Source organism: Colobus angolensis, unplaced genomic scaffold (genome assembly GCF_000951035.1).
Source record: "Colobus angolensis palliatus isolate OR3802 unplaced genomic scaffold, Cang.pa_1.0 Scaffold57, whole genome shotgun sequence".
NCBI classification, from domain to species: Eukaryota; Metazoa; Chordata; class Mammalia; order Primates; family Cercopithecidae; genus Colobus; species Colobus angolensis.
The window spans coordinates 2,883,156-2,910,872 of record NW_012119265.1 but is presented as its reverse complement, the minus strand read 5'-3'; the positions used below and the strand labels follow the sequence as shown (position 1 = coordinate 2,910,872).

The 27,717-nt window shown below is 37.8% G+C and overlaps 1 protein-coding gene across 1 annotated transcript; it reads right to left on the bottom strand.

Annotated features, from left to right (window-relative positions):
- Positions 1–27,717, bottom strand: CGRRF1 (cell growth regulator with ring finger domain 1). The gene is made up of 6 exons (XM_011961836.1): positions 27,483–27,717; positions 15,116–15,255; positions 8,550–8,727; positions 8,264–8,411; positions 1,455–1,562; positions 1–1,225 (listed from the first exon to the last, which is right to left on the bottom strand). The coding sequence occupies exons 1-6, from the start codon at positions 27,584–27,586 to the stop codon at positions 905–907; spliced, it is 999 nt and encodes a 332-aa protein (XP_011817226.1). The 5' UTR covers positions 27,587–27,717; the 3' UTR covers positions 1–904.

Genomic DNA, 27,717 nt, shown 5'->3' with positions numbered 1-27,717 from the left:
ATGGATGAACAAAGTAATTTACTATTCAGAAGGATACAGGGTTTATTTGGAATAAAAATACACTAGAAAAAATAGTTATTTGTTTGTTTTAGTGATTTTTCTAGCTCTCTAACCTTCCCCCTCCCACCTCAGTTCTGGATGGATTTGCTGTGCAGGCAGAAACCTCAGGTAAGGCATGAACGGTCTCGCAGGTCTTCCCTGGTAGATCACATTCTGCTAATCTCATCGCACTTGACTATCAACTTAATAAATTTAATTATCCAAAAAATCTTATTATCCAAATTTTATATATCTGCCTCCTACAGATGAGTACCATTTTATAATTCACTGAGAACAGTCAAGAATTATATCTTGTATTTATGATTTAAGAACGAGTATTTAAAAACTATGACCTGTATTTATGTAACTATAAGGGACATTAGAAACCAAACAGATGGATATTTACAAAAACTGGTATTTCAGGAAAAGATATAAAGCAGCTCATTCCAACTCTTTTGTATAAACTAGAGAACACACAATTACTTTAAGCAGAATTAAGTTTTTTCTTAATTGCTCTCCAGATTACATCTTAAGACTTTAACCTCCTCAAATTTTCAATGGATTGCCTTTCAGAAAGATTTTTCTAATTAATGTGAGAGGAAATCTAGCTAATAAAAGGCCAAACTCACAGATTCTTTTCAAGAGTTGAATGAATTTTTATGTATCAACACAGATGAATTTCAGTATTCATTCACTAAGCAGAAAGGAATAATCAATTTTTATCATCCATGTACCATACAAATATGAAGTTAAAATAGAATTTTCATTGATGGCCAATACTGTAGATTCCATGTTATAATGAATTCCAAGATCATCAATTTCTGCATCTTTAGTAGAAAGTGTACTTTTCAGTGTTGCAATGTCTTCAAAGAGTCTTCGGTTTGTCTTTATCTTGCTCTTTTTGACTGCAAAGTGCAAAAGATTCCTGAACAAACTGCCTACACATTGGGCACTGCTGAAAATACTTCACGCAGCCATCACACAGGCAGGTGTGCCTGCACGGTAAGAGCACCCAGTTCACAGTCCCATTCTGGCAAACAACACAGTCCTTGCTGTTCTCCTCCGATGGCTCAACTTCACTTTCAGAGAGTCCCACCTTTTCCAACAAACTTCTGTCTGTGTTTTTTTCTTCTGAAGAGGAATTGTTGGAGGGAGTGAAATTATTATTTGCAGACATGAAAAGTTGCTGAAAATCAAAGACATAAGTTTAAAGATTATTATAAATAACAATTACTCTTTAAAACTGGGAGTCATAAGAAGATGCTCAAAATTTATGAGCTAGCAAATCCAATTGCAAAGAATAGTTATCTTCTATAATTATTAACTGAAAAATATAATCATCTTTTCATAAATGGCCATTCTTTGAAACTCTGTAAACAAAAGAGACAGAGATAAGACTACAGAGTACGACTTACCTTAAGATCATGAAATTGACCTTGAGCCAAGAGTAAATATTGATACAATATTCTGCAGGATAGTTTATAAGTCCTATCAGGAATATGAATCACTGACACCATGGAAATCTGAAATAAAAATTGAACACTGGTCAGTACTTAAAATCTTTACATTATTTCACAAATATGTGAAAAATGATTTTCAACTGCTTCTAGACACTTTGTCTTCCGCCAAAAAAAAAAAAAATGCTTCTCAAAAATAAAAGGCTGATAAATTAGAAAACTTGCATCGATCTGATTAAATCATAATCACTGCAGAGGAATCGTTTACTGACATATTTTTGGTAGAGTTATTTTAATTGTACTCAAATTTACAAATTTAATGCGATCACAATGGACAAAGGAATCTTTGAGAGGACTAAAAAAGGAAATGAAGGAGAGGAATTAAAGTCAGTATTAAACAGTCTTAAGAAGTTTGGACATACAGGGACCAGAGAAAACACTTGTTTAGAGAGCTACATGCAATGACTCTAAAATTCTCACATAGAAAAATGAACACAAAAGAACAGCTAGAAAAATACTGAAAAGAGAGAGCTATGAGGGCAACTAGCCCCGTCAGATAATAAAACAGACTACAAAGCCTTTAAAATTAAAACAGTATGGTACTGGCACATGAATAGACAGATGGATGAAACAGGATAAACAGTCCAGAAACAGACCTAATTATGTATAAAAATATAATAAAGGTGTCATGTCAAGTCACCAAAGAGCTTTTTTAATAAACAGTATTGGGACAACCGGATAGCTATGGGAAAATATATATAATTAGATGCATTCCTCATACTGTATATAAGAATAAACTCCAGATGCATAAGAGATCTAAATGTAAAAAGTAAAACTGTACAAGTACTAGAAGAAAACGAATAAATTCCATTTTAGTCTCAGTGTAAGGAAAGACACTAACTGTGACTCAAAATCCAGAGTAAATACACTTGACTATATAAGAATTAAAAATATACATGATAAAAAGCACCATAAACAAAGTCAAAACACATGACGAACTAGAATATTCACAAGGTGTGTCACAGATTAAAGGTTAATATTCCTAATTTATGAAGAACTTTTAAAAACTGAAGAAAAATGGCCAAAATCCTATAGAAAAATGGGCAAAAGACATGAACAGACAATTCATAAAAAGATATAAACATGAACCATGACCATATTAAAAGATGTTTAATTAAAATTAATACTGCACCACTGTTCACTCATCAGAATGACAAAAATTCAAAAGCTTGTCAATGAACTCTGTGGAAATACACTCTCATATATTGTTGGTGGAAATTTTTTTTACAAAAAGGTACAATTTCAATGGCAATATCTAACAAAACAACATGCATTTACACTTCAACCATACAATTCCAACAATATTAAGATATGTATATACGGATTATTCAGCATAAGATTATTTGTTACTGCAGAATACTAGAAACTACCTGAATGTCCAAGCACAGGAGATTGGCAGAATAACTATGGAATATGCATAGCATACACACAGTGAGGTGCTATGTAGCTATTTCAAAAAAAAAGTGAAGATAATCTCTGCAAACTGGTGTGCAGTGATTTCCAGATTTTCTGAAGTGAAAAAAAGCAAAGTACAAAACAGCATACATAGCATAGAGAATGTGCTATCTTTTGTGTAAGAAAAAAGAGAAAATAAAAAAAGGCGGATAAATCGGAAAACAACAATTATCTCTAAGGACTGGGGTGTGTGGGAATGGAGTGGAAGGGATATGGAAGAAAACAACATGAGTATATTTCTTCGTAAGGTTTTCTGACTTTTGAGAGAATCCAAGTAATCTATGGACACAGTTTGACTACAAACCCTCAGTTTTGGCAGGAAGCACAGGGAAATGGCAGTTTGAACACCAAAATAATTAAATTCAGTCATGAGTTATAAAACACTGGGGGAAAAATTCTTGAGGCCATAGAGACAACAGATAAGCAAACAAACAAATGGGAGAGACAGGAAGTCTCTTGCTTGTTGTAGAATGCCAAGAACTGACTGGAGGGAGGGCTGGAGTTGGAAAATAATTATTTTGCAACCATCACAGTAAAGATGAAATCTGGCAAGAATCATCAATGGATGTTAAATCTAGGACAAAAAAATTTTTTAATAAAAAGCATGATATTTACATGATCCTACAGTGCCTCCTCACAGACCAAGGGGGAGAAAAAAACAGAAGAGTGGAGAAAGCAGATAACGCCTTGACTAAGAGATCAAAATTAACATGAATAATTAGAGAAAAGAGCATTGCATGCTTCTAGAGGTGGCACTCTGAAAACGACACAGCACCCGGGCAGCTCACTGGCTGCAGCTGCATAACTTTGATCTGATCATAAGAAAAATCAGACAAACAAAACGAGAATCTTTTAATTTACAAAAAGGGTATGTGTATGTGTATGACTATACCCTTCAAAAATGCTCATGTCATAAAAGACAGAGTATGGAAATGTTCCAGGCTAAAGGAAGCTAAAGATCCATGACAAATACAAAGTCTGGCTCTAGACTAGAACCTGAACTGGAGAAGAAAATTGGTTGTGAATTGGATAAAATACTGTATCAATGTTAAATTTATAAAGAAGATGACTATACTGTGTTTATATAAGAAAGCATCCTTATTTTTAGGAAATACGCACTGAAGTATTTAGGGGTAAAGAATCATCATGTATGCAACTTATTCTCAAATCATTGATTTAAAATATATATACAATCATATATATGTGTATGTATAAACATATGGGCAGGCTGGGTGTGGTGGCTCAAGCCTGTAATCTCAGCCCTTTGGGAGATCACAGTGGGAGGACTGCTTGAGCTCAGGAGTTTGAGACCAGCCGGGGCAACACAATAAGACCCTGTCTTTAAAAAAAAAAAAAATTTTTTTTTAATTTAGCCTGGTACAGTGGTGCATTCCTGTAATCCCAGTTGCTTAGGAGGCTGAGGCAGGATGATCACTTGAGCTCAAGAGGTTGAGGCTGCAGTGAGCCATGACTGTGCCACTACATTCCAGCCTGGTTATAGAGCAAGACCCTCTCTCTCTCTCAATCAATCAATCAACACATACATACATACATACATACATACATAAATGGGCGAACAATAATGCAAAGGACAGAAATGTTAACAATAGGAGATCCAGGTACAGGGTATATGGGTGTTCTTTTACTTCTTTATTTTTGCAACTTTTTGAAATTATGTACAAATGAAAAGTTTTAAAACCCTACATTAGTTGCAAAAACACAATATTCTTTACAAGCTTATAAAGATTTATTAATTTAGTAATGGCATCAGAGGCTTTTAATACTAAATCAAAAAGACAGGGTTAGTAGAAAATAGTAGTTACCACTTCATACTAACAATTTTGTTGGCTGGGAGCAGTGGCTCACACCTGTAATCCCAGCACTTTGGGAGGCCGAGTTGGGTGGATCACGAGGTCAGGGGTTCAAGACTAACCTGGCCAACATGGTGAAACCCCATCTCTACTAAATATACAAAAATTAGCCGGGCATGCTGGTGCGTGCCTGTAATCCCAGCTACTCGGGAAGCTGAGGCAGGAGAATTGCTTGAACCCAGGAGGCAGAGGTTGCAGAGAGCTGAGATCGCGCCACTGCACACCAGCCTGGGCGAAAGAGCAAGATTCTGTCTCAAAACAAAAAAAAACAAACAAAAACCAAACCAATTTTGTCATTTGATTTAACATTAAAAGCCTCTGAAGCTATTATCATACTAGTTATATATGTAGCTGTGGGTAAATATTTGATATGAAAAAAATGTTCGAATATACTATTAAGCGAAAGCAGGTCACAAAATAGTATAAAATGTATCATTTTAGCCTGATTTTTTAAAATTACATATATAAAGATTTGGAAAGATACAAATATTCACAGTTATTATTTTTGGATGATAGAATACAGATTATTATACTTCTCTCCTTTTAGCTTATCTACACTTTCTAATTTTTTTTCCTGACACAAATGTATTATCTGAATAATACAGAAAAAAAGCCAATGTAATTAAGTAAAAATGAAAAAATGTTAAAGTCAAAATTTTATAGTAACAATTCCTGCTTTCCTTTTTTTAACCTAAAACAACAAACTGGTTCCTAATTGTACTACCTAAATATAATTCTTTGCTGTTAAAATAAAAATGATGTTTTAGTAATAAGTTTTTAAAAAAATATATAGTCCCTGACCCACAGAAAAAATACTCAAAAAACACATGTGAAAAAGAAATAGGAAATGGTTCATTTGCTTTTAAAATTATAAACAGAGAACACTAATACAAAATACACTAATAAATGTATTTGAGTGCCAATATTACCCCCAATCTGAGAAATAAGAGACAAGAGAAGCAAGGATTAACAGAAAAAAAGGAGGGAGCCCACAGATGACAATAAAAGACATTCAAAAGGACCCAGACACAGAGACATACACACATACACAAAGTTCAAGAGAAGACGGCTTTTAACCCTTGGGAGACACTCAGGCTCCCCTATGGGAATAAGCCTCCCATCACTACAGCTGGGCCACAGAGTCTTCATCCAGTGTGATCAGGGACCTGATAGCAAACCCTTCTCTGGCCTACAAGGCCACTGAACTGAAAACACACATACACAAAAATGGTTAAAATGGCAAACTTTATGTTATATATATTTTACTACACAGATACACAATCACTCCCTGTTTGGACAGGGGAAAAAAGTTAGAAAAAAAAAAGACCCTGAGTACCTAGAGTAGACAGCACTATCAGTGAAGGGAAAAGGAATGCAAGGGGGAAGCTGGGAGGGAAAATGACTGCGATATGATTCTTTGGTGTTGAACCAAAGGAAAAAGGAGAACAGAACCCAAGAAACTTAGAAGAGAGGGCACACACAGTGGGGGCAGAAGGGCTTCCTTACCCAAGCACACAGGGTCAAGAACAAAGAAGCTGGAAATAGGAGACACTAACTTAACATGTTTTATTTATCTCCAACTGAAACGGAAAGGAGGGAGGAAGCCAGAAGGCCTGTCATGCACACTAAGGTGCATGCAATGTACAGCTAAGGTGTTTTGCTGTCAAGTTCTGTGAGGTTCATTAACACTGCCTAGAATGACTTTTTTTTTTTCTTTTACTTATTAAACATTTATTGAACCCCTATTGTGTCCTAGGCACTGTACTAGGTTCTGGAAATACACTACTGCTGGTATGACTTTTGTATTTTTATTGTATATATTTGAGGTGTACAACAGGATGTTATGATATATATATACCTAGTGAAATGGTTACTATAATAATGCAAATTAACATATGTGTCATCTTACATAGTTACTTCCACTTTTTTTGCATGTGGCAAGAGCACCAAAAATCCCAAAAGCAATACCATATTAACTATAGTCCTTATGCTGTACATTAGATCTCTAGACCTGTTCATTTTATATATCTGCAACTTTGCCTCTAGTGACCTACATATCACCATTTCCTTCCCCTCTACTCCCCATGACTTGGAAAAAAATAAGCTGACCTCAGCTCAATGGAACTTCAGTTTGAAAATATTAAAAACCAAAAACCTAGATGCTTAACTACAAATGAGTAAGGAGAGTCTAGATTTCCCAAAGACTCTGTACCTTCCAAAGCACAATGTACACTTGTTGCAGGAAGATATTCCTGCTAAAAAAAAATACAATCAAAAAACAAAAACAAACAAATAAACAAACAAAAAATGCTCAGAGTCAAACCCTTGTTCCATATCTTACTGCCTGAATGACTGGGATTTTTCTTGACTCTGTTTCAGTCTGTAAAAGGAGAATACTTGCCTTGTCCTAAGAAACCAGGTTGTTGGAAGAAAAAAATAAGTTAATGTTTGTGAACATACTTTGCATATTATGAAGTATCACAAAACAATGTTACCATATGTTTATTAATGAATAATCTATATTAAACACTTTAAAAAAATAGTCAATTGTGTGTAAGGACATTTTTACCATGATACAATTTCATTAAAAGTTTATTTCATGTCTAAGTTTCTATTATACTCACATGATTGTCAAAGTTTCAGTCCTCTTAGATCTCTAAGATACTTTTAACTTCCTAATAGGAATCAACTACCAGACTGAAAAAATACTTAGCACATAATGAGAAAAGGAGATTATTATAATTACTGAAAATACAGGGACCAGACATGTAATATATACGTGCAGCAGGGACTTTGATGGAAACAAGGTGACTGCAAGCAGGCAAAAAAAAAAAAAAAGAGTGGATACTATCTTAAAATTGAGCACTTTAGATCATTATTATGCTTATTTATTCAGTGCTAAACATGTTCAGAATAAACATGCTTCCCAACAGACTGTTTCTACACAGCAAATATGACAGAATACAGAATGATGAAATTAACTTAATTCAACCATTATATATCTTTTATTTTCCAAATAAAGTCATATTACTGTGATCCATAAGGCAAAAAATGAGTCATACTCTGAAGGTGCTGTTACATATATAAAAACCAAATAGGTGTATACAACCAAATAGGTGTTAATGATGAAATTAACTTAATTCAGCCATTATATATCTTGTATTTTTCAAATAAAGTCATATTACTGTGATCCATAAGGCAAAAAAATGAGTCATACTCTGAAGGTACTGTTACACATATAAAAACTAAATAGGTATATAGTTTCTAAGCCAAATGCACATCCTCAGAAATTAAAACAAAACTTTTTCTATTTATCAAAGAATGAAGAACCACCATTCAAATCACTTAAAGGTAATGCTTCCAAATTTTTCAGTTACTTACAATATCATAAATTTCCCGGTCATCCTCATCAGCTAAGGTCAATAGCGCTACCAAAGGATAGCGAGACCTGGGCACTGTGCCAAAGTCTTCAATTTTAGTATCTCTTGGTAATTGGCAATATATTTCTTCTTTGCTATCCTTTTTAATACTTTTTGAAAATGTAAAGGCAAATTGCCACTATAACCATAAGAACAAAAATATGCCAAAAATGATCAGTAAGTTAGCACACTTTATCCATAAGAAGTCTAAGTTTCAGTGCTGATGGGTATATCAGATAAAAGGATACAAATACTGTTCCTGATAGAGATATTCACTATACAGAGCATCTTCTAATGCTTGGGGAGTGCTTATTCTGAAGCAATAAACATGCTTCTGCAGAGCTTCATATAATTTTTGAACACTGCACCCCCAGTAGCATGTAAGAAGACTATCTTCAAGGCAATCTGTTGTCAAGGTTATGCCAGCTGTAAAATACAAAGCAGAAAGAATGAAAGTGATTTAACGTAACTTCTAATACAATCATACAGGGTGAGTAACAAAAGCTTCCTTTTCCATGCTGGCCAGATGATGGCAGTTAAAAGAACCTGTTAAAGGGTATGCCTCCTATAAATGTCTGAGAGTCTCAGTAGCATTGATACATGACCACTTCTAATCATACTTAAGCAAAAATTTTAATTGGTAGGAACTTTGCATAGGTAATTGGAGCAGGTTTTAATGTCAAATTATAGTAGAGTACTGTATTTTATTCATTTAATCCTCATTGATGAACATTTGGGTTAATTCCAGCATTTGGCTATGATAACTAATAGTGCTACAATGAATAGCCTCATACATACATCTTTTCACATTTTTGCTGGCAATACAATAATAAATAATCATTTTCTGTTTGTTTTTTTCTTTTTCATCGTTTTACAATATGCATTTTCTGTTTTTTCCTTTCCTGTCTACCTCCAGCTTTTTTAGTACTCTACAATAAAGTACTAAGGAGCTATTAAAAGTGAATAGGGAGGCAGAGGTTGCAGTGAGTCAAGATCGTGCCACTGCACTACAACCTGCGTGACAGGGTGAGACTCTGTCTCTTTAAAAAAAAAAAAGAACTGAGGCATATCAGAATATCTGCACATACTATTATGAAATGATCTTCAGAATATATTACTAAATGAAAAAAAAGCAAGGTAGAGAAAATTAAATATATATGCTACTGTTTATCTCACAAGAATGGATACCCATATATGTGTTTGTTTACATTAAAAAAGAACAGGCTGGGTGTGGTGTTTCATGCCAGTAATTCCAGCACTTTGGGAGGCCAAGATGGGCAGATCGCTTGAGCCAGGAGTTTGAGACCAGCCTGGGCCAACATGGCAAAACTATGTCTCTACAAAACATACAAAAATTAGCTGGGCATGGTGGCATGCACCTGTGGTCCTAGCTTCTTGGGAGGCTGAGGTAGCAGGATCACGGCTGCAGTAAGCCAGGATCACACCACTACATTCCCACCTGGATGACAGAAAAAAAAAAAAAAAGAACAATGGAAGGATAAGCCTTTTAAAACTCAACCAACAGCTTACAGAACATACAAAACTACCCTGTTTACTTGCTTTGTAAAAAGAAAAAAAAGCCAGAGTTACTTAAAAGACTTGTTTATAGACTTTGTGTACTTAATTAAAGTGGGAAGAGTATCAGAGACCTTTGACAATTGGAGATTAATCAGATTTTAAAATGTCTCTGAAACTAATTTTTAAAAACTACAGAATCTATAAAATTATACTTTCCATAATCTTTTACAAACTTGTCCATTACATAAACTGAGGGGAGAATGTAATGATTTCCACTATCAGAAGATGTCAGTACCCCATCAAAACTATTCTCCTTTTACTTTTTCTACTTTTTTTCTGCAAAGAGTTTCCATTTTTATGTATTTTTTTTGCCTTCTAAAACTCAGTACACGCACAACATCATTTGAGATCAATAGATGAACAGCCTTAACAAAATTGGGACACAGCTGTAAACCAGAAAATTCAGAATCAAAATAAGTGAAGCACATGGGTGTGGCATCTCTCAAACTGTCCTCACCCAGACTATCTATAACAAGCAAATAAAGCGGGGTTTAAGAGACAGCCTTGCAAAAAAGTGAAAAAATAAGGACCGTAGAAAATGTGCTATGCCACTAAAAAGGGAGAAACGATGGGGCGGAAAAGCCACAAACCTTCTTGAGGAAGGATCCCTGTGAGAGAAGAAGTAATAAAAACAAGGAGACCATTCATGAGGATAATAAAGCCAGAGTATTGGGAGATGAAAGTGTTAGGTTGTAGGGAATGGAGGTTCACAAACGCCTCCAAACATGCCATGTACGTTGTGTTTTTTCCTAACCCTTTTGCTTTAATGTTAGCTCTTACCAGGGTGAATAGCTAAAATATAAGGAAGCTATTTACAAAAAGATAGCAGAATTTCTGAATCAAATTCAACTCAACTAATATATACTGAGTACCTAATTTACAATTTCATTAAAGACTCTATATTGCAGACATGGAAACACAAATCCAAATATATCATTACATAATAATAACAACAACAACAAAATCCCAACAACCCACCCCTAGGTAAACAGAACTAAATGACTAAGATTAAAATGGATTCTCTGGTTTTCTTTTTTTTAAAATTATAAATTTTAAAGTATGGCCAGGGCACGGTGGCTCACGCCTGTAATCGCAGCACTTTGGGAGGCTGAGGCGGGCGGATCATGAGGTCAAGAGATTGACACCATCCTGGGTAACACAGTGAAATGCTGTCTCTACTAAAAATACAAAAAATTAGCCGGGCATGGTGGCATGCACCTGTAGTCCTAGCTACTCAGGAGGCTGAAGCAGGAGAATTGCTTGAACCCACGAGGCAGACGTTGCAGTGAGCCAAGATTGCACCACTGCACTCCAGCCTGGGCAACAGAGCAAGACTCTGTCTCAAAAACAAATAAATAAATAAAAATAAAAATCTTAAATATAAATAAAAAGCACGTGTGTTGTTTTTGTTTTTTGAGACAGGGTCTCACTCTGTTGCCCAGGCTGAAGTGCAGTGGCATTAGTTCACTGCAGCCTCAACCTCCCAGACTTCAGCAATCCCCCAGCCTAAGCCTCCCGAGTAGCTGGCACTAACAGGTATGTGCAACCACGCCCAGCTAATTTTTGTACTTTTAGTAGAGATGAGGTTTTGTCATGTTGGCCAGGCTGGTCTTGAACTCCTGGACTCGAGGATCCACCCGTCTCAGCCTCCCAGAGTACTAGGATTACAAGCATGAGCCACCACGTGCCGCCTCTGGTTCAAGTTAAATCAGGTCCCCAGATTATTCACTCTTCTCTGCTATATGTCAGTTTGGGTACAGTGGTGAAAAAAAAGATTTTTAAACTATCTATACACCAAATGAAATAACTTTTTTAAGTGTCACAAATATTGTTACAGTATTATATTAATGTTCTGTGTAGACATCTTTAATGATACCCACTTTTCCACAGTTTAAACAAATGAATTTTACTCTGCTAAGTATAATTCCTATCAAAATCCTTCTCTTTATTTCCCCATACGAGAAAGATAATAAATGATATGCATTGGTATTTGAAAAATTAAAATATTTCAGTATTCATGCTGTACGTCCGCACATTTAAAGAATTTTTCATGACTTCAGTAACACTACTGTTGGTTAGCACCTAGTGTGCAGGCATAGCTAAGAGGGCTACTTATTGGCTAACTTTTCATTTGCCTCAAACATTTGCAGGGCTGGCTCTATTTGTGACTATTTCTGCCTGAAAAGCAGATTGATGGATTTCCTCACACTTTCTGCCTCACAAGTGCCCTGTGTTTTGCTCATAATGTATCAGTTCTTCTTAGTTTTTCAGTGTAGTTTCAGACCTGTGGAACTGTACTGCAGGAAGGAAGGCCTTGCAGCGGGTAGGTGTTTCATTGTGGGTCCTGCTCAAGAGCCAGATGTGACATTGTAGCAGGTTCTAGCCTATGGCCACAGAGGTGGGAAGTTATTGAACCACCACCATTCTGTATACTTTATTTTTTATTTTATTTTTTGAGAGAGTCTCACTCTGTCACCCAGGCTGAAGTGAAGTGGTGTGATCACTGCTTACTGCAACCTCCACCTTGTGGACTCAAGCGATCCTCCCACCTCATCCTCTTGAGTAGCTGGTAGCTGGGTGTACACTTTAATCAGTAATCAGGCATGCACAACCAACTACCTTTTAAACAAATTAGTTTTCTCTGTGTCATATCTTAAAATTTGGTTTTCCCACGTGAAAAATGTCAGAATGAACTGTTACCTATTACAGGGATGGAGTTGGGAGAGGAGTGGCCGAGATCCCAGTTTCCATCAATTCACAGGGTAATAGTATTTACAGCTAAAGAGGATGAATAAGAAATTCTGTAATTTTTGGGGCCAAGAACAGTGGGTCACGCCTGTAATCCCAGCACTTTGTGAGCCTGGGGCAGAAGGACTGCTTGAGGCCAGGAGTTTGAGACCAGCCTGGGTAACACAGCAAGACCTCACCCCCACAAAAAAAAAATTTTTTTTTTTTTAAATTTAGCCAGGCATGGTCATGCACACCCGTAGTCCCAGCTACTCGGGAGGCTGAGGCAGGAGGACCACTTGAGCCCAGGGTGTTGGGGCTGCAGTGAACTATGATCACAGTACTGCATTCCAGCCTGGGTGGAAGAACAAGATCCTGTCTCAAAAAACAAACAAACAAACAAACAAAAAAACCAACATATATTTTTCCTTACAAATCAAGATTTACTTAAGCCTGATGATCTATATTGACTAAGTAAACTGACTTCTGACCAGTTATTAGATTCTGAGAGTTAGAGGCAGGAAGGATGAATAGACAAGAATGGTCCATAGACGCAAGGGAGCAGGATATTGCAAAGGAAGGTCAACTCTGTAAAATACTAGAGAGAGAGCATTAACTCAGCCCTGAAAGACTCCCACTGGATTTTATGACTGCTGGGGGTCGAAAGTGCAGGGCAGAAGTCGTAGAAAGCCATTTCAGTAAAGGGATGCAGGGAAAAGTCAGACTGCACTGCACTGCACTGCAGAGTAAGAAAGAAGCAGGCTAAGAGAAGGCAAATGCAAACAGCTTCTAAGAAGCTGGCTATGAGGGGAAGAAGAGAAATACGGCAGTAGCTAGAATAGGATGAAAAGCAGAGAAAGATCTGGTTTATTTGTTTGCAAGAAACCTGAAATGTAAGCAAGTATAGAAGGGACAGGGTCTCGGTCCAGAAAAAAAGCTACAGAACTGTATCTAGAACTGCCTACTCTTTATTTCTATTAAACTGTCACAAAAGAATTTCAAAGTCCAAAAGTTCAAAACTGAATTCATTGCCTTTCTTCTGAAACTTGCTATTCTTTCCACACTCTTCATTTTGTAAAAGGATCTGGCTATGGAGTACCCACAGGAAGAACCTGAGTCTTCTTAGACTCCTCTCTTACCTGTCCCATCCTATGCTTTAGCCATAACTACTGTTTCTTTAATGTATCACTCCACTTCTCACCTAAAAGGTAAACACTTATCTTTCAAGATTCTACTTACTCAAAAAAAAAAAAAAAAAAAAGGAGGAATGAAGAAAAAAAAATAAGACAGATCCAGCATATTCTTTTTTATGAAGGCTTTCCTGAATATGCCTCTTCACCTTAACAAATTTAACCATCTCTTTCTTTACAATTCTAATGGTTCCTACATGGTCCTGCAGACAACTTATTTTTCCAAGCAAGTACAAAAGCAAACAATTGCCATCTACAGAATAACATATCAAAATAATTTGTACCAAAATACCATAGTTTCAGATTAAATGACAATCATTCTGGCCATGCGCAGTGGCTTACACCTGTAAATCCAGCACTTTGGGAGGACGAGGTGGGTGGATCATCTGAGGTCAGCAGTTTGAAACCAGCCTGGTCAACATGGTAAAACAGTCTCTACGAAAAAAACAAAAATTAGCCAGGCATGGTGGCACACGCCTGTAATCTCAGCAACTTGGGAGGCTGAGGCAGGAGAAACGCTTGAACCTGGCAGGCGGAAGCTGTAGTGAGCCGAGATTGTGCCATTGCATTCCAGCCTGGATGACAGAGTAAGACTGTCTCAAAAAAAAAAAAAAAAAAAAAAGGCAATTGTTCTTCAAAAGGTTAGCAACCTTACATTAACTGTATTTAGAGATAACACATCATTTCTCACTTTACTACACACCAATAAAAATGGCATAGTGTCCTAACAGACTTCACTATTAACACCTGTAATACTTCATTCTGCTCCTTTGTATACACATCTACCTCTGTTTACTAGGTGATAAATTCTTCAGGAGTAAAGTTTGTAACTTCTTTTTTTTTTTTTTTTTGAGACGGAGACTCACTCTGTCACCCAGGCTGGAGTGCTGTGGCCGGATCTCAGCTCATTGCAAGCTCCGCCTCCCGGGTTCACGCCATTCTCCTGCCTCAGCCTCCCGAGTAGCTGGGACTACAGGCGCCGCCACCTCGCCCGGCTAGTTTTTTTTTGTAGTTTTTAGTAGAGACGGGGTTTCACCGTGTTAGCCAGGATGGTCTTGATCTCCTGACCTCGTGATCCGCCCATCTCGGCCTCCCAAAGTGCTGGGATTACAGGCTTGAGCCACCGCGCCCGGCCAGTTTGTAACTTCTTAATCTTATCTTTATATCTGTCATATACAGTACAGCACCTGAAACAAAATAGTTGCCCAACAAATGTTTGTTAAAAGTCTAATGAAGGGAAAGAAATAGAGAAAGAAAATAAAAGGGCTAAAAAAAGAGGGCAAACAATGAGAGAAAATCTTTGGAAAAGAGCCACCAACTTGTAATTGAAGCTGAAGATGGACTAGTGATCTCTAAGCCAAAAGGATTCTTGACTTGTCTCATTTGCTTTTTGAAAACTCTTGTGCTGAACTGGGTCTCTTCTGAATTTCTCAGAATTACTGGAACATCCCAACCAAACCTAAGAAAAGGTAAAAAATAAAATTATTTTAACAAATGTTGAAACTTTGTTGTGTGTAAAATCTGTTGTGCTTCATTGGCTATTCCTTTTAGCATTAAGTGTCAGAAAAAGAGGTTAAATTTCTCAATTTATGTTATTTTAGAGATCCCACAGAACTGCAAAACAGTTGGCCCTCTGTATCAACCAACTGCACGTCAAAAATATTTGGGGATGGGGGGAAGAATAAAAAATAGTACAAATTCAAAAGCCATACAGTATAACAACTATTTACACAGTATTACATTTTATTAGGTATAAGTAATCTAGAGATAATTTAAAGTATACAGAAGGATGTGTGTAGGTTATATGTAAATACTATGTAATGTTATATAAGGGACTTAGGCATCCTAGAATATGGGGGTAGGAACCCTAGAATCAATCCCCCTTGGATACAAGGAAGGACTATGTATTGTTCAGCTGGCTGAATCAACATATTCTTCAAAACAAAGAGTTCTATTGTTAATACTGTTGATAACAACAAAGGAGAATGGAGATTATAGATAAATTATACTTAATATAACAGCAAACACATGAACTTACTGAATTTTTTTAAATGTGAAAAAGAAATATATATTCAAGAGGCAGACTATTGGCCGGGTGTGGTGGCTCATGCCTGTAATCCCAGCACTTTGAGAGGCCAAGGCAGGAGGATCACTTGAGGTCAGGAGTTCAAGACCAGCCTGGCCAAAACATAGTGAAACTCCATCATTAATAAAAATACAAAAATTAGCTGGGCATGGTGGCGTGAACCTGTAGACCCAGCTACTTGGGAAGCTGAGGCAGCAGACTCACTTGAACCTGGGAGGCAGAGGTTGCAGTGAGCCAAGATCGTGCTACTGGACTCCAGCCTGGGCAACAGAGCAAGATTCCGTCTGTTAAAAAAATAAAATAAAATAAACGCAGACTAATATGACTTATGGGACAACAGAACTTTTTTTTTTTTTTTTTTTTGAGATGGAGTTTCACTCTTATTGCCTAGGCTAGAGTGCAATGGCATAATCTTGGCTCACTACAACCTCTGTCTCCCAGATTCAAACGATTCTCCTGCCTCAGCCTCTCAAGTAACTGGGATTACAGGCGCCCATCACCAAGCCTGGCTAATTTTTGTATTTTTAGTAGAGACGGGGTTTCGCCATATTGACCAGGCTGTTCTTGAACTCCTGACCTCAGGTGATCTACCCGCCTCAGCCTCCCAAAGTGCTAGGATTACAGGCATGAGCCACCACGCCCAGCCAGGACAATGGAACTTTTAAAACACCAACTACAGCTCTTCATTTATATATCTTCTACTTTTAAATTTCATGTAAAAATGTAAACTCTGACAATGCACATGCAACAGAATTCAAAGGAAAATGAAAGGGGCTGAATTCAATTCCTAAAAAAATTAAAAAACGGCTAGTTTACTCAATTTACATAAAATAATCTAAAATTAATATACACCAGTTAAACTAGGAAACTTTAGTTTAAGACAGCACAGTTAGGGGCCTATTTGATGTATTCCCTTCTCTCCAAACACATATCAGTGATAGATAAAAAATAAAAAGAAAAACTAAACAGACCCCACAGATACCTGAGTCCCATATGCTTTAAGAAAAAAAAGACCCCGCTGAAATGAGTAAACAAACTGTGGTATATTTAAACAAAAGAATAGAAGGATTCAGCACTGAAAAGGAACAACTTATTGCTACAACTAAATGGATAAATTTCAGAAACATCGTGCTATGCATAAAGAAGCCTTACACAAAAGAATAAATGCTGTATGCTTCTCTAATACAAAATTCTAGATCAGGCACAACAAATTTATGGTAGAAATAAAAATAAGAACAATGGTTGCTTCTGGAAGTACAGGAATAGGACTGACTGGGAAACAGCATAAGAAAATTGGTGGTAATGTTCAGTATCTTGACAGAGGCTTAAGTTGTATAGATAATGTGTTTGGTAAGACTTGGTAAATGGTACACTTAAGATTTGTACATCTTGGCCGGGTGTGGTGGCTCACACCTGTAATCCCAGCACTTTGGGAGGCCAAGGTGGACAGATCACAAGGTCAGGAGATCGAGACCATCCTGGCTAACATGCTGAAACCCCGTCTCTAAAATACACATACACACAAAAATTAGCCGGATGTGGTGGCAGGTGCCTGCAGTCCCAGCTACTTGGGAGGCTGAGGCAGGAGAATGGTGTGAATCTGGGAGGCAGAGCTTGCAGTGAGCCGAGATCACACTATTGCACTTCAGCCTGAGCGACAGAGTGAGACTCCATCTCAAAAATAAATAAATAAATAAATAAATAAATAAGATTTGTATATCTTATATTATATGTAAATGTTACTTCAAGAAACTATAAACAAAAACAAACACTGAACTCTAGTCAGTAATATGTAATGTTTTAGAACTTACAGGTGAAGAGTACAACTTACTTTGAAGGGCATCATGAAAGAAGACAGACCAATGTGTGGATACACGAGTGGATTAATGTGGACAGATATGTAACGGAGAAATTACAATAAAATGCTGATGGTAGAATCTAAGTGATGGGCACATGTGTGTTCACTGTGTAATTCTTTCTAGTATTCTGTATGTTTGAAAATTTTTATAATAAAATGTTGGGAACGAATACCTTTATGGATCCCAAAAAAGCAAAGAAACATAAAGTAATGAGTAAGGCTATGCCATGGTTTCATGGTTCTCAGTCTGGCAGCAGACAGTGGCAACAAAGCCTTCATGTATTAAGGAGACCAGCATAGGCTATCTACTCCAGACAAGGGCCAGAGCCAGGTTTATAACTTGGAACCAGGAGCTGAATTAGGTCGATACTAATATAGGCAGAACTGTCATTATAAGACTTGGTCCTAGGCTGGGTGCACTGGCTCCTGCCTGTAATCCCAGAATTTTCGGAGGCTGAGGAGGGAGGAATGCTTGAGCCCAGGAGTTTGACACCAGCCTGGACAACAATAGTGAGACTCCATCTCTACAAAAAAAAAAAAAAAAATAGAAAATTAACCAGGCATGGTGGTATACACCTGTGGTCCCAGCTACGGTAAGACGCTGAGGTGGAAGGATTGCTTGAGCCTGGGAGGTCAAGACTGCAGTAAGCAGAGATTGTGCCACTGCACTCCAGCCTGGGCTACACAGAGAGATTCTGTCTCAAAAAAAAAAAAAAAGGCCAGGCACAATAGCTCACGCCTGTAATCCCAACACTTTGGGAAGCCGAGGTGGGCCGATCACCTGAGGTCGGGAGTTCAAGACCAGCTTGAACAACATGGAGAAACCCCATCTCTACTAAAAATACAAAAAAATTAGCCAGGCATGGTGGTACATGCCTGTAATCCCAGCTACTTGGGAGGCTGAGGCAGGAGAATCGCTTGAACCCAGGAGGCAGAGGTTGCAGTGAGCCAAGATCACGCCATTGTACTTCAGCCTGGGCAACAAGAGTGAAACTCCATCTCAAAAACAAAACAAAACAAAACAAAAAACAAAAACCTAGTCCTGTACTGGAGGTCTAGGAATCTGGGTATAAATAACTATAAAATGTTTTTGCAATCTATCCATCTGACAAAGGTCTAATATCCAGAGTCTATAAGGAACTTTAACAAATTTACGAGAAAAAAAAACCCCATTAAAAAGTGGACAAAGGACATGAACAGACACTTCTCAAAAGAAGACATTCATGCAGTCAACAAACATATGAAAAACAGCTCAACATCACTCTGATCATTAGAGAAATGCAAATCAAAACCACAATGAGATACCATTTCATGTCAGTCAGAATGACGATTATTTTTCAAAAATCCAGAAACAACAGATTCTGGCAAAGTTGTGGAGAAAAATAAACACTTTTTTTTTTTTTGAGACCGAGTTTCGCTCTTGTTGCCCAGGATGGAGTGCAATGGCACGATCTCAGCTCACCGCAACCTCCACCTCTCAGGTTCAAGCGATTCTCCTGCCTCAGCCTCCCAAGTAGCTGGGATTCCAGGCATGTACCACCACGCCTGGCTAATTTTTTTTTTTTTTGTATTTTTAGTAGCGACTGGGTTTCTCCATGTCGGTCAGGCTGGTCTCAAACTCCCGACCTCAGGTGATCTGCCTGCCTTGGCCTCCCAAAGTGCTGGGATTACAGGTGTGAGCCACTGCATCTGGCCTAAAAGAAACACTTTTGCACTGTTGGTGGGAATATAAATTAGTTCAACTATTGTGGAAGACAGTATGGTGATTCCTCAAAGATCTAGAGGCAGAAATACCATTTGACCCAGCAATCCCATTACTGAGTATATACCCAAAGGAATATAAATCATTCTATTATAAAGATACATGCATGCATATATTTATTGCAGCACTATTCACAATAGCAAAGACATGGAATCAACCCAAATGCCCATCAGTGATAGACTGGATAAAGAAAATGTGGTACATAAACACCACGGAATACTATGCAGCCATAAAAAGGAACAAGGTCATGTCCTTTGCAGGAAAATGGATGAAGCTGGGAGTCGTTATCCTCAGCAAACAGCAGAAAACCAAACGTTGCACGTTCTCACTTATAAGTGGGAGCTGAGCAGTAAGAACACATGGACACACGGAGGAGAAACAACACAGACTGGGGCCTGTCAGGGTGGGAGTTGGGGGAGGGAGAGCATCAAGAATAGCTAATGGATGCTGGGCTTAATATCAAGCTGACTGTTTGATCTGTGCAGCAAACCACCATGGCACACATTTACCTATGTAACAAACCTGCACACCCTGCACATGTACCCCAGAACTTAAAAGTTGAAGGAAAAAATAAAATAAAATAAAATGTTCAACTAAAAAAAAAAAAATTGTAAAGTGGATAAACAGTGAGGGTGATAACAAAGGGAGAAAAATAAAAAAACAAATCTTCCACTAAAATTTAGGTTGAAAACTAAAGTTTCAAAACACACAAGTCTAACATTGAGAGACAACCAATAAAATTAACAAATGGAATAAAAATTCACTTTCGATGAGTCTGATTTTATAAGAGTTGGGTAGGACTGCTCTGTCCTGCCTAACAAAGCTGAAAAGCAAGCCTCTAACAGACTAAACTATTTCTGAGTAACTTAACAGTGACCCAGAATAAAGCTCAAGAATATTTAGAGGAATACAAAAATATCCAGCACCTAGTAAGGTAAAATTCACAATGTATAGCATCTGATAAAAAAAAATTAACAGGCATGCAAAGAAGCAGGAAAATATTACCCACAATGAGGAGCAAAACTCTATAGAAATAGATCCAGAAATCATACAGATATTTGAATTAGTAGACAAGGATATAAAAATAGCTCCTAAAACTATATTCCATATGTTTCAGAAGTAATGATTGCACATATGATATAGAGGCATGGAAGATATTTAAAAGGCCTAAATCAATATTTGGAGATGAAAAAGATAATGTTTTAGATTAAAAATATAGTGGATGAGATTAACAGCAGATTAGATAATGCACAACAAAAGATTAGTAATCTTGAAGACAACATAATAAAAAGTACTGAAATTGAAACACAGAAAGGAAAAAGACTGACCAACAACAACAAAAAGCATCAGTAAGCCAACTTTTAGGCAGCCATGTAACTGAAGTCTTAACATATCACTGAAGTTTGCAGAGGACAGATAAAGTATTTGAACACATAATGGCCAAAATCTTCCCCAACATGTTGAAAACTATGAAAACCTACAGACCCAAGAATCTCAATGAGCTCCAAGCACAAGAAACAAAGAAAATTACCTAAGGTACACAATAATCAAATTGCTTAAAACCAGTAATAAAGAGAAAATCCTAAGAAAAAGAAAGAAGACACACTACAGTAGCCAAAGAAAAGGAAAAAAAGATATACTACACATAGAGGAACAAAGATAAGAGTGACAGCTTTTTAATATTAATAAGAAGTAATGGAAGGCAGAATATCTTTAAAGAACTAAAAGGAAAAAAATCTTGTCAATCTAGAATTCTACACCTATATTTTTCCAAAGCAAAATAAAGACTTTGTCAAACATAACAAAAGCTAAAAGAATTCATCACCAACAGACTTGGACAACAAGAAAAATTAAAGTATGCCTTGGAAAGAAAAATGATACCAAATAAAAATCTGGATTGATACAAAGAAATAAATAGCAGTGAAATGGTAACTACGTGAGGAATTATAATGCTTTTCTTATATCTCTTTAAAATATGACCTGAAGGTAGATGGCGATAAGAGACACATAATAAACTTTAAAGCAACCACTAAAAAAAGTTATTGCTAATACACCAACAAAGGAGATAAAAATAGAATCACATAAATTATTTAATGCAAATGAGGGCTGAACAAAGGGGAAAAAGAAACAAAAAACAGACTAGCAAAATGAAAGAGGGGAAAAGAAACAAAGAACAGACAAAACAAACAAAAAACGAATAGCAAGATGGTGGAATCAAATCTAACAATATCAATAATCACATTAAATGTAAATGTTTTAAACTCCCTAGTTAAAAGGCAAAGATTATCAGATTGGATAAAAACATAAGATCTAGCTATATGGTGCATACAAGAAACCCACTTTAAATAAAAAGACAAAAAGTGTTTACAAGTAAAAGGATGAAAAAAAGATATATCTGCTAACACTAATCAAAAGAAAGCTGAAGTGGCTACATTAATACCAAACTAGATCTCAGAGCAAAGACTATTACCAGGATCAAAGAGGTCCATTTCAGAGTGATATAAGGGTCAATTCATCATGCACACAAAATAATCCTAAATGTTTATGAACCTATTAATAGAACTTCAAAATATAAAGCAAAAACTGATACAACTGCCAAGAGAAATAGATAAATCCACAATTATAGTCAGAAATTCTAATACTCCCCACCACTTCAATAATTGATAGCTCCAATATATAGAAAATCATTAAGGACATCAAAAACTTGAATAACACTATCAACCAGTTTGACTTAATTGACACTTACAAAACATCTCACCCGGCCAGGCGCGTTGACTCACACCTGTAATCCCAGCACTTCGGGAGGCCATGGGCGGATCGTGAGCTCAAGTGATCGAGACCATCCTGGCCAACATGATGAGACCCTATCTCTACTAAAAATTAAAAAAAAAAAATAGTTGGGCGTGGTGGTGTGCACCTGTAGTCCCAGCTACTCTGGAGGCTGAGGCAGAAGAATTGCTGGAATCCAGGAGGCGGAGGGTTGCAGTGAGCCGAGATCGTGCCACTGCACTCTAGCCTGGTGACAGAGCGAGACCCCATCTCAAAAAAAAAAAGTCTCACCCAACAATAGCAGAATAAATATTATTTTTAAGTGCACTAGGACATTTACCAAAGAGAGAATATATTTGGATTATAAAACAAGCCTCAATAAATTTACAAGATGTCAAATCATAAAAAGTATGCTAACCACAATGGAATCAAATTATAAATCAGTAAGAGATATTTTTAAAATTTCCAAATATTTGGAAACTAAATAACAAACTTCTAAATAACTTAGAAGTCAAGAAAAAAATCAAAAGGGAAATTATTTTAAATCATGGCCCAAATAAAAATGAAGACGTGTCAAAATGTGGGGAATGCTGATAAAGCAGTACTCACAGGGAAATTGGAAGGCACTAAACATTTCTGTTCCATCTCCTAGAAGAGATGGCCAAATACGGCATGTTCTTACTTTTAAGTGGGAGCTAAATGATGAGAACTCATGAGCCCAAAGAAGGGAACGACAGATACTGGGATCTACTTGAGGGTGGAAGTTGGGAGGAGGAAGAGAAGCAGAAAAGATAACTATTGGGTACTGGGATTAATACCTGGGTGATGAAATAATCTGTACAACAAACCCATGACATGAGTTTACCTATGTAACAAACCTTCACATGTACCTCTGAACCTAAATGTTTAAAAACAACAACAACAACAGAAATCTCAACATTACAAAATACAGATCACCAATGAGTCCAAGTTTCAATCAACCAAACAAGTATGAGTTAATGCTTTAGATGCAGAATTTCTTGAGAATATACCCAGATCAATAAATATGATCTGATCTAGAGTTACATTCTATTCTCTGGCTTACAGTCCATCCTCACATATATTCCCCAGGATACCACAGATATAAGTTAGCAAAATTTTGCAATTCTTTTCAAGGACAGACTATTTCCAGTCAGATCAGATTTTGTCCCTATACTAGGCAGCATGCAGAGATCTGGGCCTCATGACAAGATAACAGAGGCAGGTCTTAAGTGTGGATAGCCCTTTGCAAAGCAACTGCCCAAGGTGAGGTTATTACAGGATCTTCAAGCAAGAGAAGGCTAATTTTCTCACACATGGAAAGTAAGCAGCTTCTGTCAACAATGGAGGCTCAGAGTGACTGGAGTTTTTTTCAAGATTCTCAGCTCTGTCCACGTCTACCTAGATGTCCCCATTCCAAGTCTCAGGGTTCTACTTCTTTCCAATCAATATTCTAAATGAGACACTGACAAAGGTCAGGTAATTTTATTACTAGTGCAGTTTAAACTGTGTTCAGGCACCTGTCATGATGCCTGGCTAATTTTTGTATTTTTTGTAGAGACCGAGTTTTGCCATATTTCCCAGGCTGGTCTCGAACTTCTGGGCTCAAGCAGTCCTCCTGCCTCAGCCTCCCGAAGTGCTGGGATTATAGGCAGTGAGCCAAGATCATGCCATTGCACTCCAGCTCAGACGACAGAGCAAGACTGTCTCAAAAATAAAATAAAATAAAACTGTGTTCAATTTTTAGCAAGTCTTTCTGTGGCTACACAAAATAAAGTGCTTTAGAACCACAGAAACTTTCTGATTCTCTAAGATTTGACCGATCTAATGCTTTGAAGACCTGAGTTTGACATTTTCTTTCTGTTAGTGCTCCAGTGAACACAGAAGCACCCATCTCACTTCTTTCTCAGTCCCTGTAGTCATCATTACTGCCATAACAGTCAAGCACTTTAGCCACTTGGTCTGCCAGCACACGGCTTCAGAAATAATTTTGTCACAGTCAACCAAATGTATTAATTCGATTGTGATGCCACTACATGTTGTGGGTTACTTAGATTATTTCCCATTGGCAAAGAGCTAAAGAAATTACCAAACCAACCCCCAAATTCTATCTTTGAAAGTTTTCTCACCAGTATCCCATTCTTAGTGACAATTTCTTTATCAGTCAGGGTCCATGCAAGAATCTGAAAATGCATCCATTATTTTAACAGAGAGATTTGATTTGATTTTTAAAGTTGCCAGCATCAACATCAAGAGAAATTTTCATATGAAAAATGTTAACCATATGTTGAAAAACTGAAAAGGCAAAAACTGGACACAGAGTTACTACTTATGTGATAAGAAGTAGTAACAGCAGGAAGCAGCTATCACTCCTAGGACAAGGGAACAGAGAAAAGAGAATAAAGAGAATTTACTATAGTTTAGAAATGTGGAGGAGAGACTCTGTGGAGCTCAGGACTCAGATCTGAGGAAAGGATACTGGTATCTTTAAGGGAGTGCATAAGGGTGATTCTAGCAGAGTAGGAAAGCATAAACTGGAACAAGTGGGACCAAGTATTAATGCCAGAGTGAGGCACTATCGTGGCAAGTGACAGACAAGAAAAGGAATCAATAGGAAGCAGCAAGTCCCTTCATCCTCTTCCAGCCTTCCAGCCTCCCTCTCTTGTTGGCAAAGCCCCATAGGCAGTCAGCTTGCAAAGAAGAAATGTAGTTTAGAGTTCTGCCCTAGATTCACAAAGCAGAGGGGTGGTATGAAGTTGAGGTCAACAGCTTAATAAACTGTAGTCAAGAGCAGGCCAGGAGTAGCTACTGGAGTCATGGTCCCTGATTATTTGAAACTGTTAAAGGATGTAAATGGACTTTTGGGCTTCTTTGTGCTCAGTGCCTGGCAAAAGCTATCAGAGATCACAGAAACCACTACATGGTGAAAGAAAAATACTATATTTCTAGTTGCATGCTTCTTTGCTATTGCTATTGGAATTTCAATAATCACATGCTCCTGTTCTTTCTCCACTCCCACACAGTGCAGGTGGACATAGCAAACAGTGGAAGGAAGCAAACAGTGAAAAACTCAAGAGCAGTACTAAGGGAAAAACGATGACAGAAAACACATGAACAGTAGGGATGGTATTATGGGAGGTTAAAACAAAACAAAACAATGACAAGGGTGAAAAACATGCATATTAACTAGTTTACCCTTCTGATGGGGTACTATTAGAAAGACGTTTTTAAGAGATTTAGATGGTGTCCAAGTTTTCATCATTTCTAGTCAATAAATATGCGGCCTTGGCTTAAGTTCACAAAAAAACATAGTAAAAAGTTTATCTACATGGACAAAGCTAACTCAGATGGAGAAAAGGGTTGTGTTAGGCACAAGATGACTGGTTAGGCCTAAATTAGGATGGAAGTGACTGGTATTTACATGGTCTTGTAGCCTTAGCAGTGCTTAGCCGAGACTTCCAAACGTTCTATGATTACATGGGCTTCCACTCTTGTAAAAGTCTTACCTAAATGGGGTGATTTGGCAATTATTAAATGTTCAAACCAAGTCTTAAAGCTGGCTGAGCCAGGATTTAAACCTATGTCTGTCTGACTCCAAAAAGTGTCTGTTAACCACTACAAACATGAGGCTCCTGACTATCCTCTTTCCAGTACTAAAGACTGATATCTAAGATATCTAACTAGTTGGCCTATTTAAAATAAAATTTAAAGCACATAAGGCAATTATCAACTAGTTACTAGTTTCCTTAGTGGAGGAAAATTATGCTTCATTAAGAGAATAACACTAACATTATAGTCATTTAAAAATCTTGTGTTAAGACTGCTTTTTCCACATGGGCAACACCTTCCTAACTCCAATTACAAACTTTTGTGTAATGAACATTAGCAATGAAATCTGACGGGTCAAGAATAACCAACTGTGTTAAGATTGGTCTTTGTTTTCCAATCTTACCCCCACATGTAAGGAACTGGTATTTCCAATCCTCATCCACATACAAGGCAAGGAATTCTACGCTGTATTGCTGGTAGGGTGAGGAGCAGTGTGGACCTGTTAAAACTTCGATCACTTCCTAAAGATGGCATATATTTTCAGAAACTGACACGGGCCCGTGTTCTTTAAGGCAATCACATATATGTGACCAAAGGCTATTTTAAAACTTGTTTTACATAGCCTTCTTTATTCACTAACATGTTCTCTGCCCCTCTGTTGATGCTGTCTTCTCTGAAATGCCTTTTATTCCCTACTATACATATTTGACTCCATTTATTTTTCAAGATGCTCATTCTCCAAAATCCAGCTCATGTCTCTCTTCAACTGAGTCCTCTCTGACCTCAGACCACGGCAGTTATCTACTTAGAACTGCTGTTTGATCTTTTTGTAACTATTATCTTCTCAAAGGGACTTTGGAGGCTGCGGCCTAGAAAAACTGTTGTGGGCTAGTTACACGGTTTCGACTCGCTGTTATTTACAAGGCTTGTCTAAACATGATACAATAGCATCTCCTCAAGATAGAAATTGAACCTCTAGGCTAGAAGAATCGCTCAGCGGTTATCTAACAGACCATTCTCTTGTCTCCAATAGGCAACTGTCCACCTTCGGTGTAACTTATTTCTAAGGTCTCTTCCAGCTCTAAAATTATGATTTTACAATTCTATCGACAAAATATTACTTCAAAAGGTGTGGAATGTATATAGAAACCATTAAATTCTCAAACGGTAACAGTTCAGTTACAAGTTACTCTGAAGGATCTGAGGCTAAGGGCTCCATTCAGGTCAGAATCACAACTATTAACCTCGCTTACTATCCAGTCTGTGCACTGTAGCACAGGTGACTGACTCATCCTGGACACACAGTAGGCCCGAATCCAGGACAGAAGCCTACTAGAGAAGCACTTTCTCCCAACACCAGGCCCAAGCCCTTCCTGGCTGCTTTATCGCCTAGAAACAAAGCTGAGTAAAACCACCCCAAGATGCCCCAGCGACGCGGACCACACGGTGATGCAGGGCAGTGACGCAGGTGCAGGGTCCACTTTGTTTTCCTTCCAGAGAAAGTCGGAGTCCTAGGCACCCGGGGGCACCGAATCCCCGACGTCCTCCTGCCCGCGGCCCTCCAGCTCCTGTGTCCCCTGCAGGTCGTCGCGACCCCACTCCCGGGGTGTTCGCCCCTTCGTCTCTCACCCCTGGGACACTTACCATCCCAATACCAGACCGGTGGTCACGACGAAGCAAGTAAAGACCACCGCGATGTAGAAAAGCGGCGAGTATTCATAAAGCGTTACCAGAAACACCGCAGCCATCAGGGTCTCGCTCCGGACAGAGCCAGGTTCAAGCCGCGTAGCCCAGCCCAGCCCGGCTGAACCCAGCCCGCCAGGCCAGGGTAAAAGCCACTACGGTGCGCCGGCGCGGACAAACTTTGTAGGTCCGCACT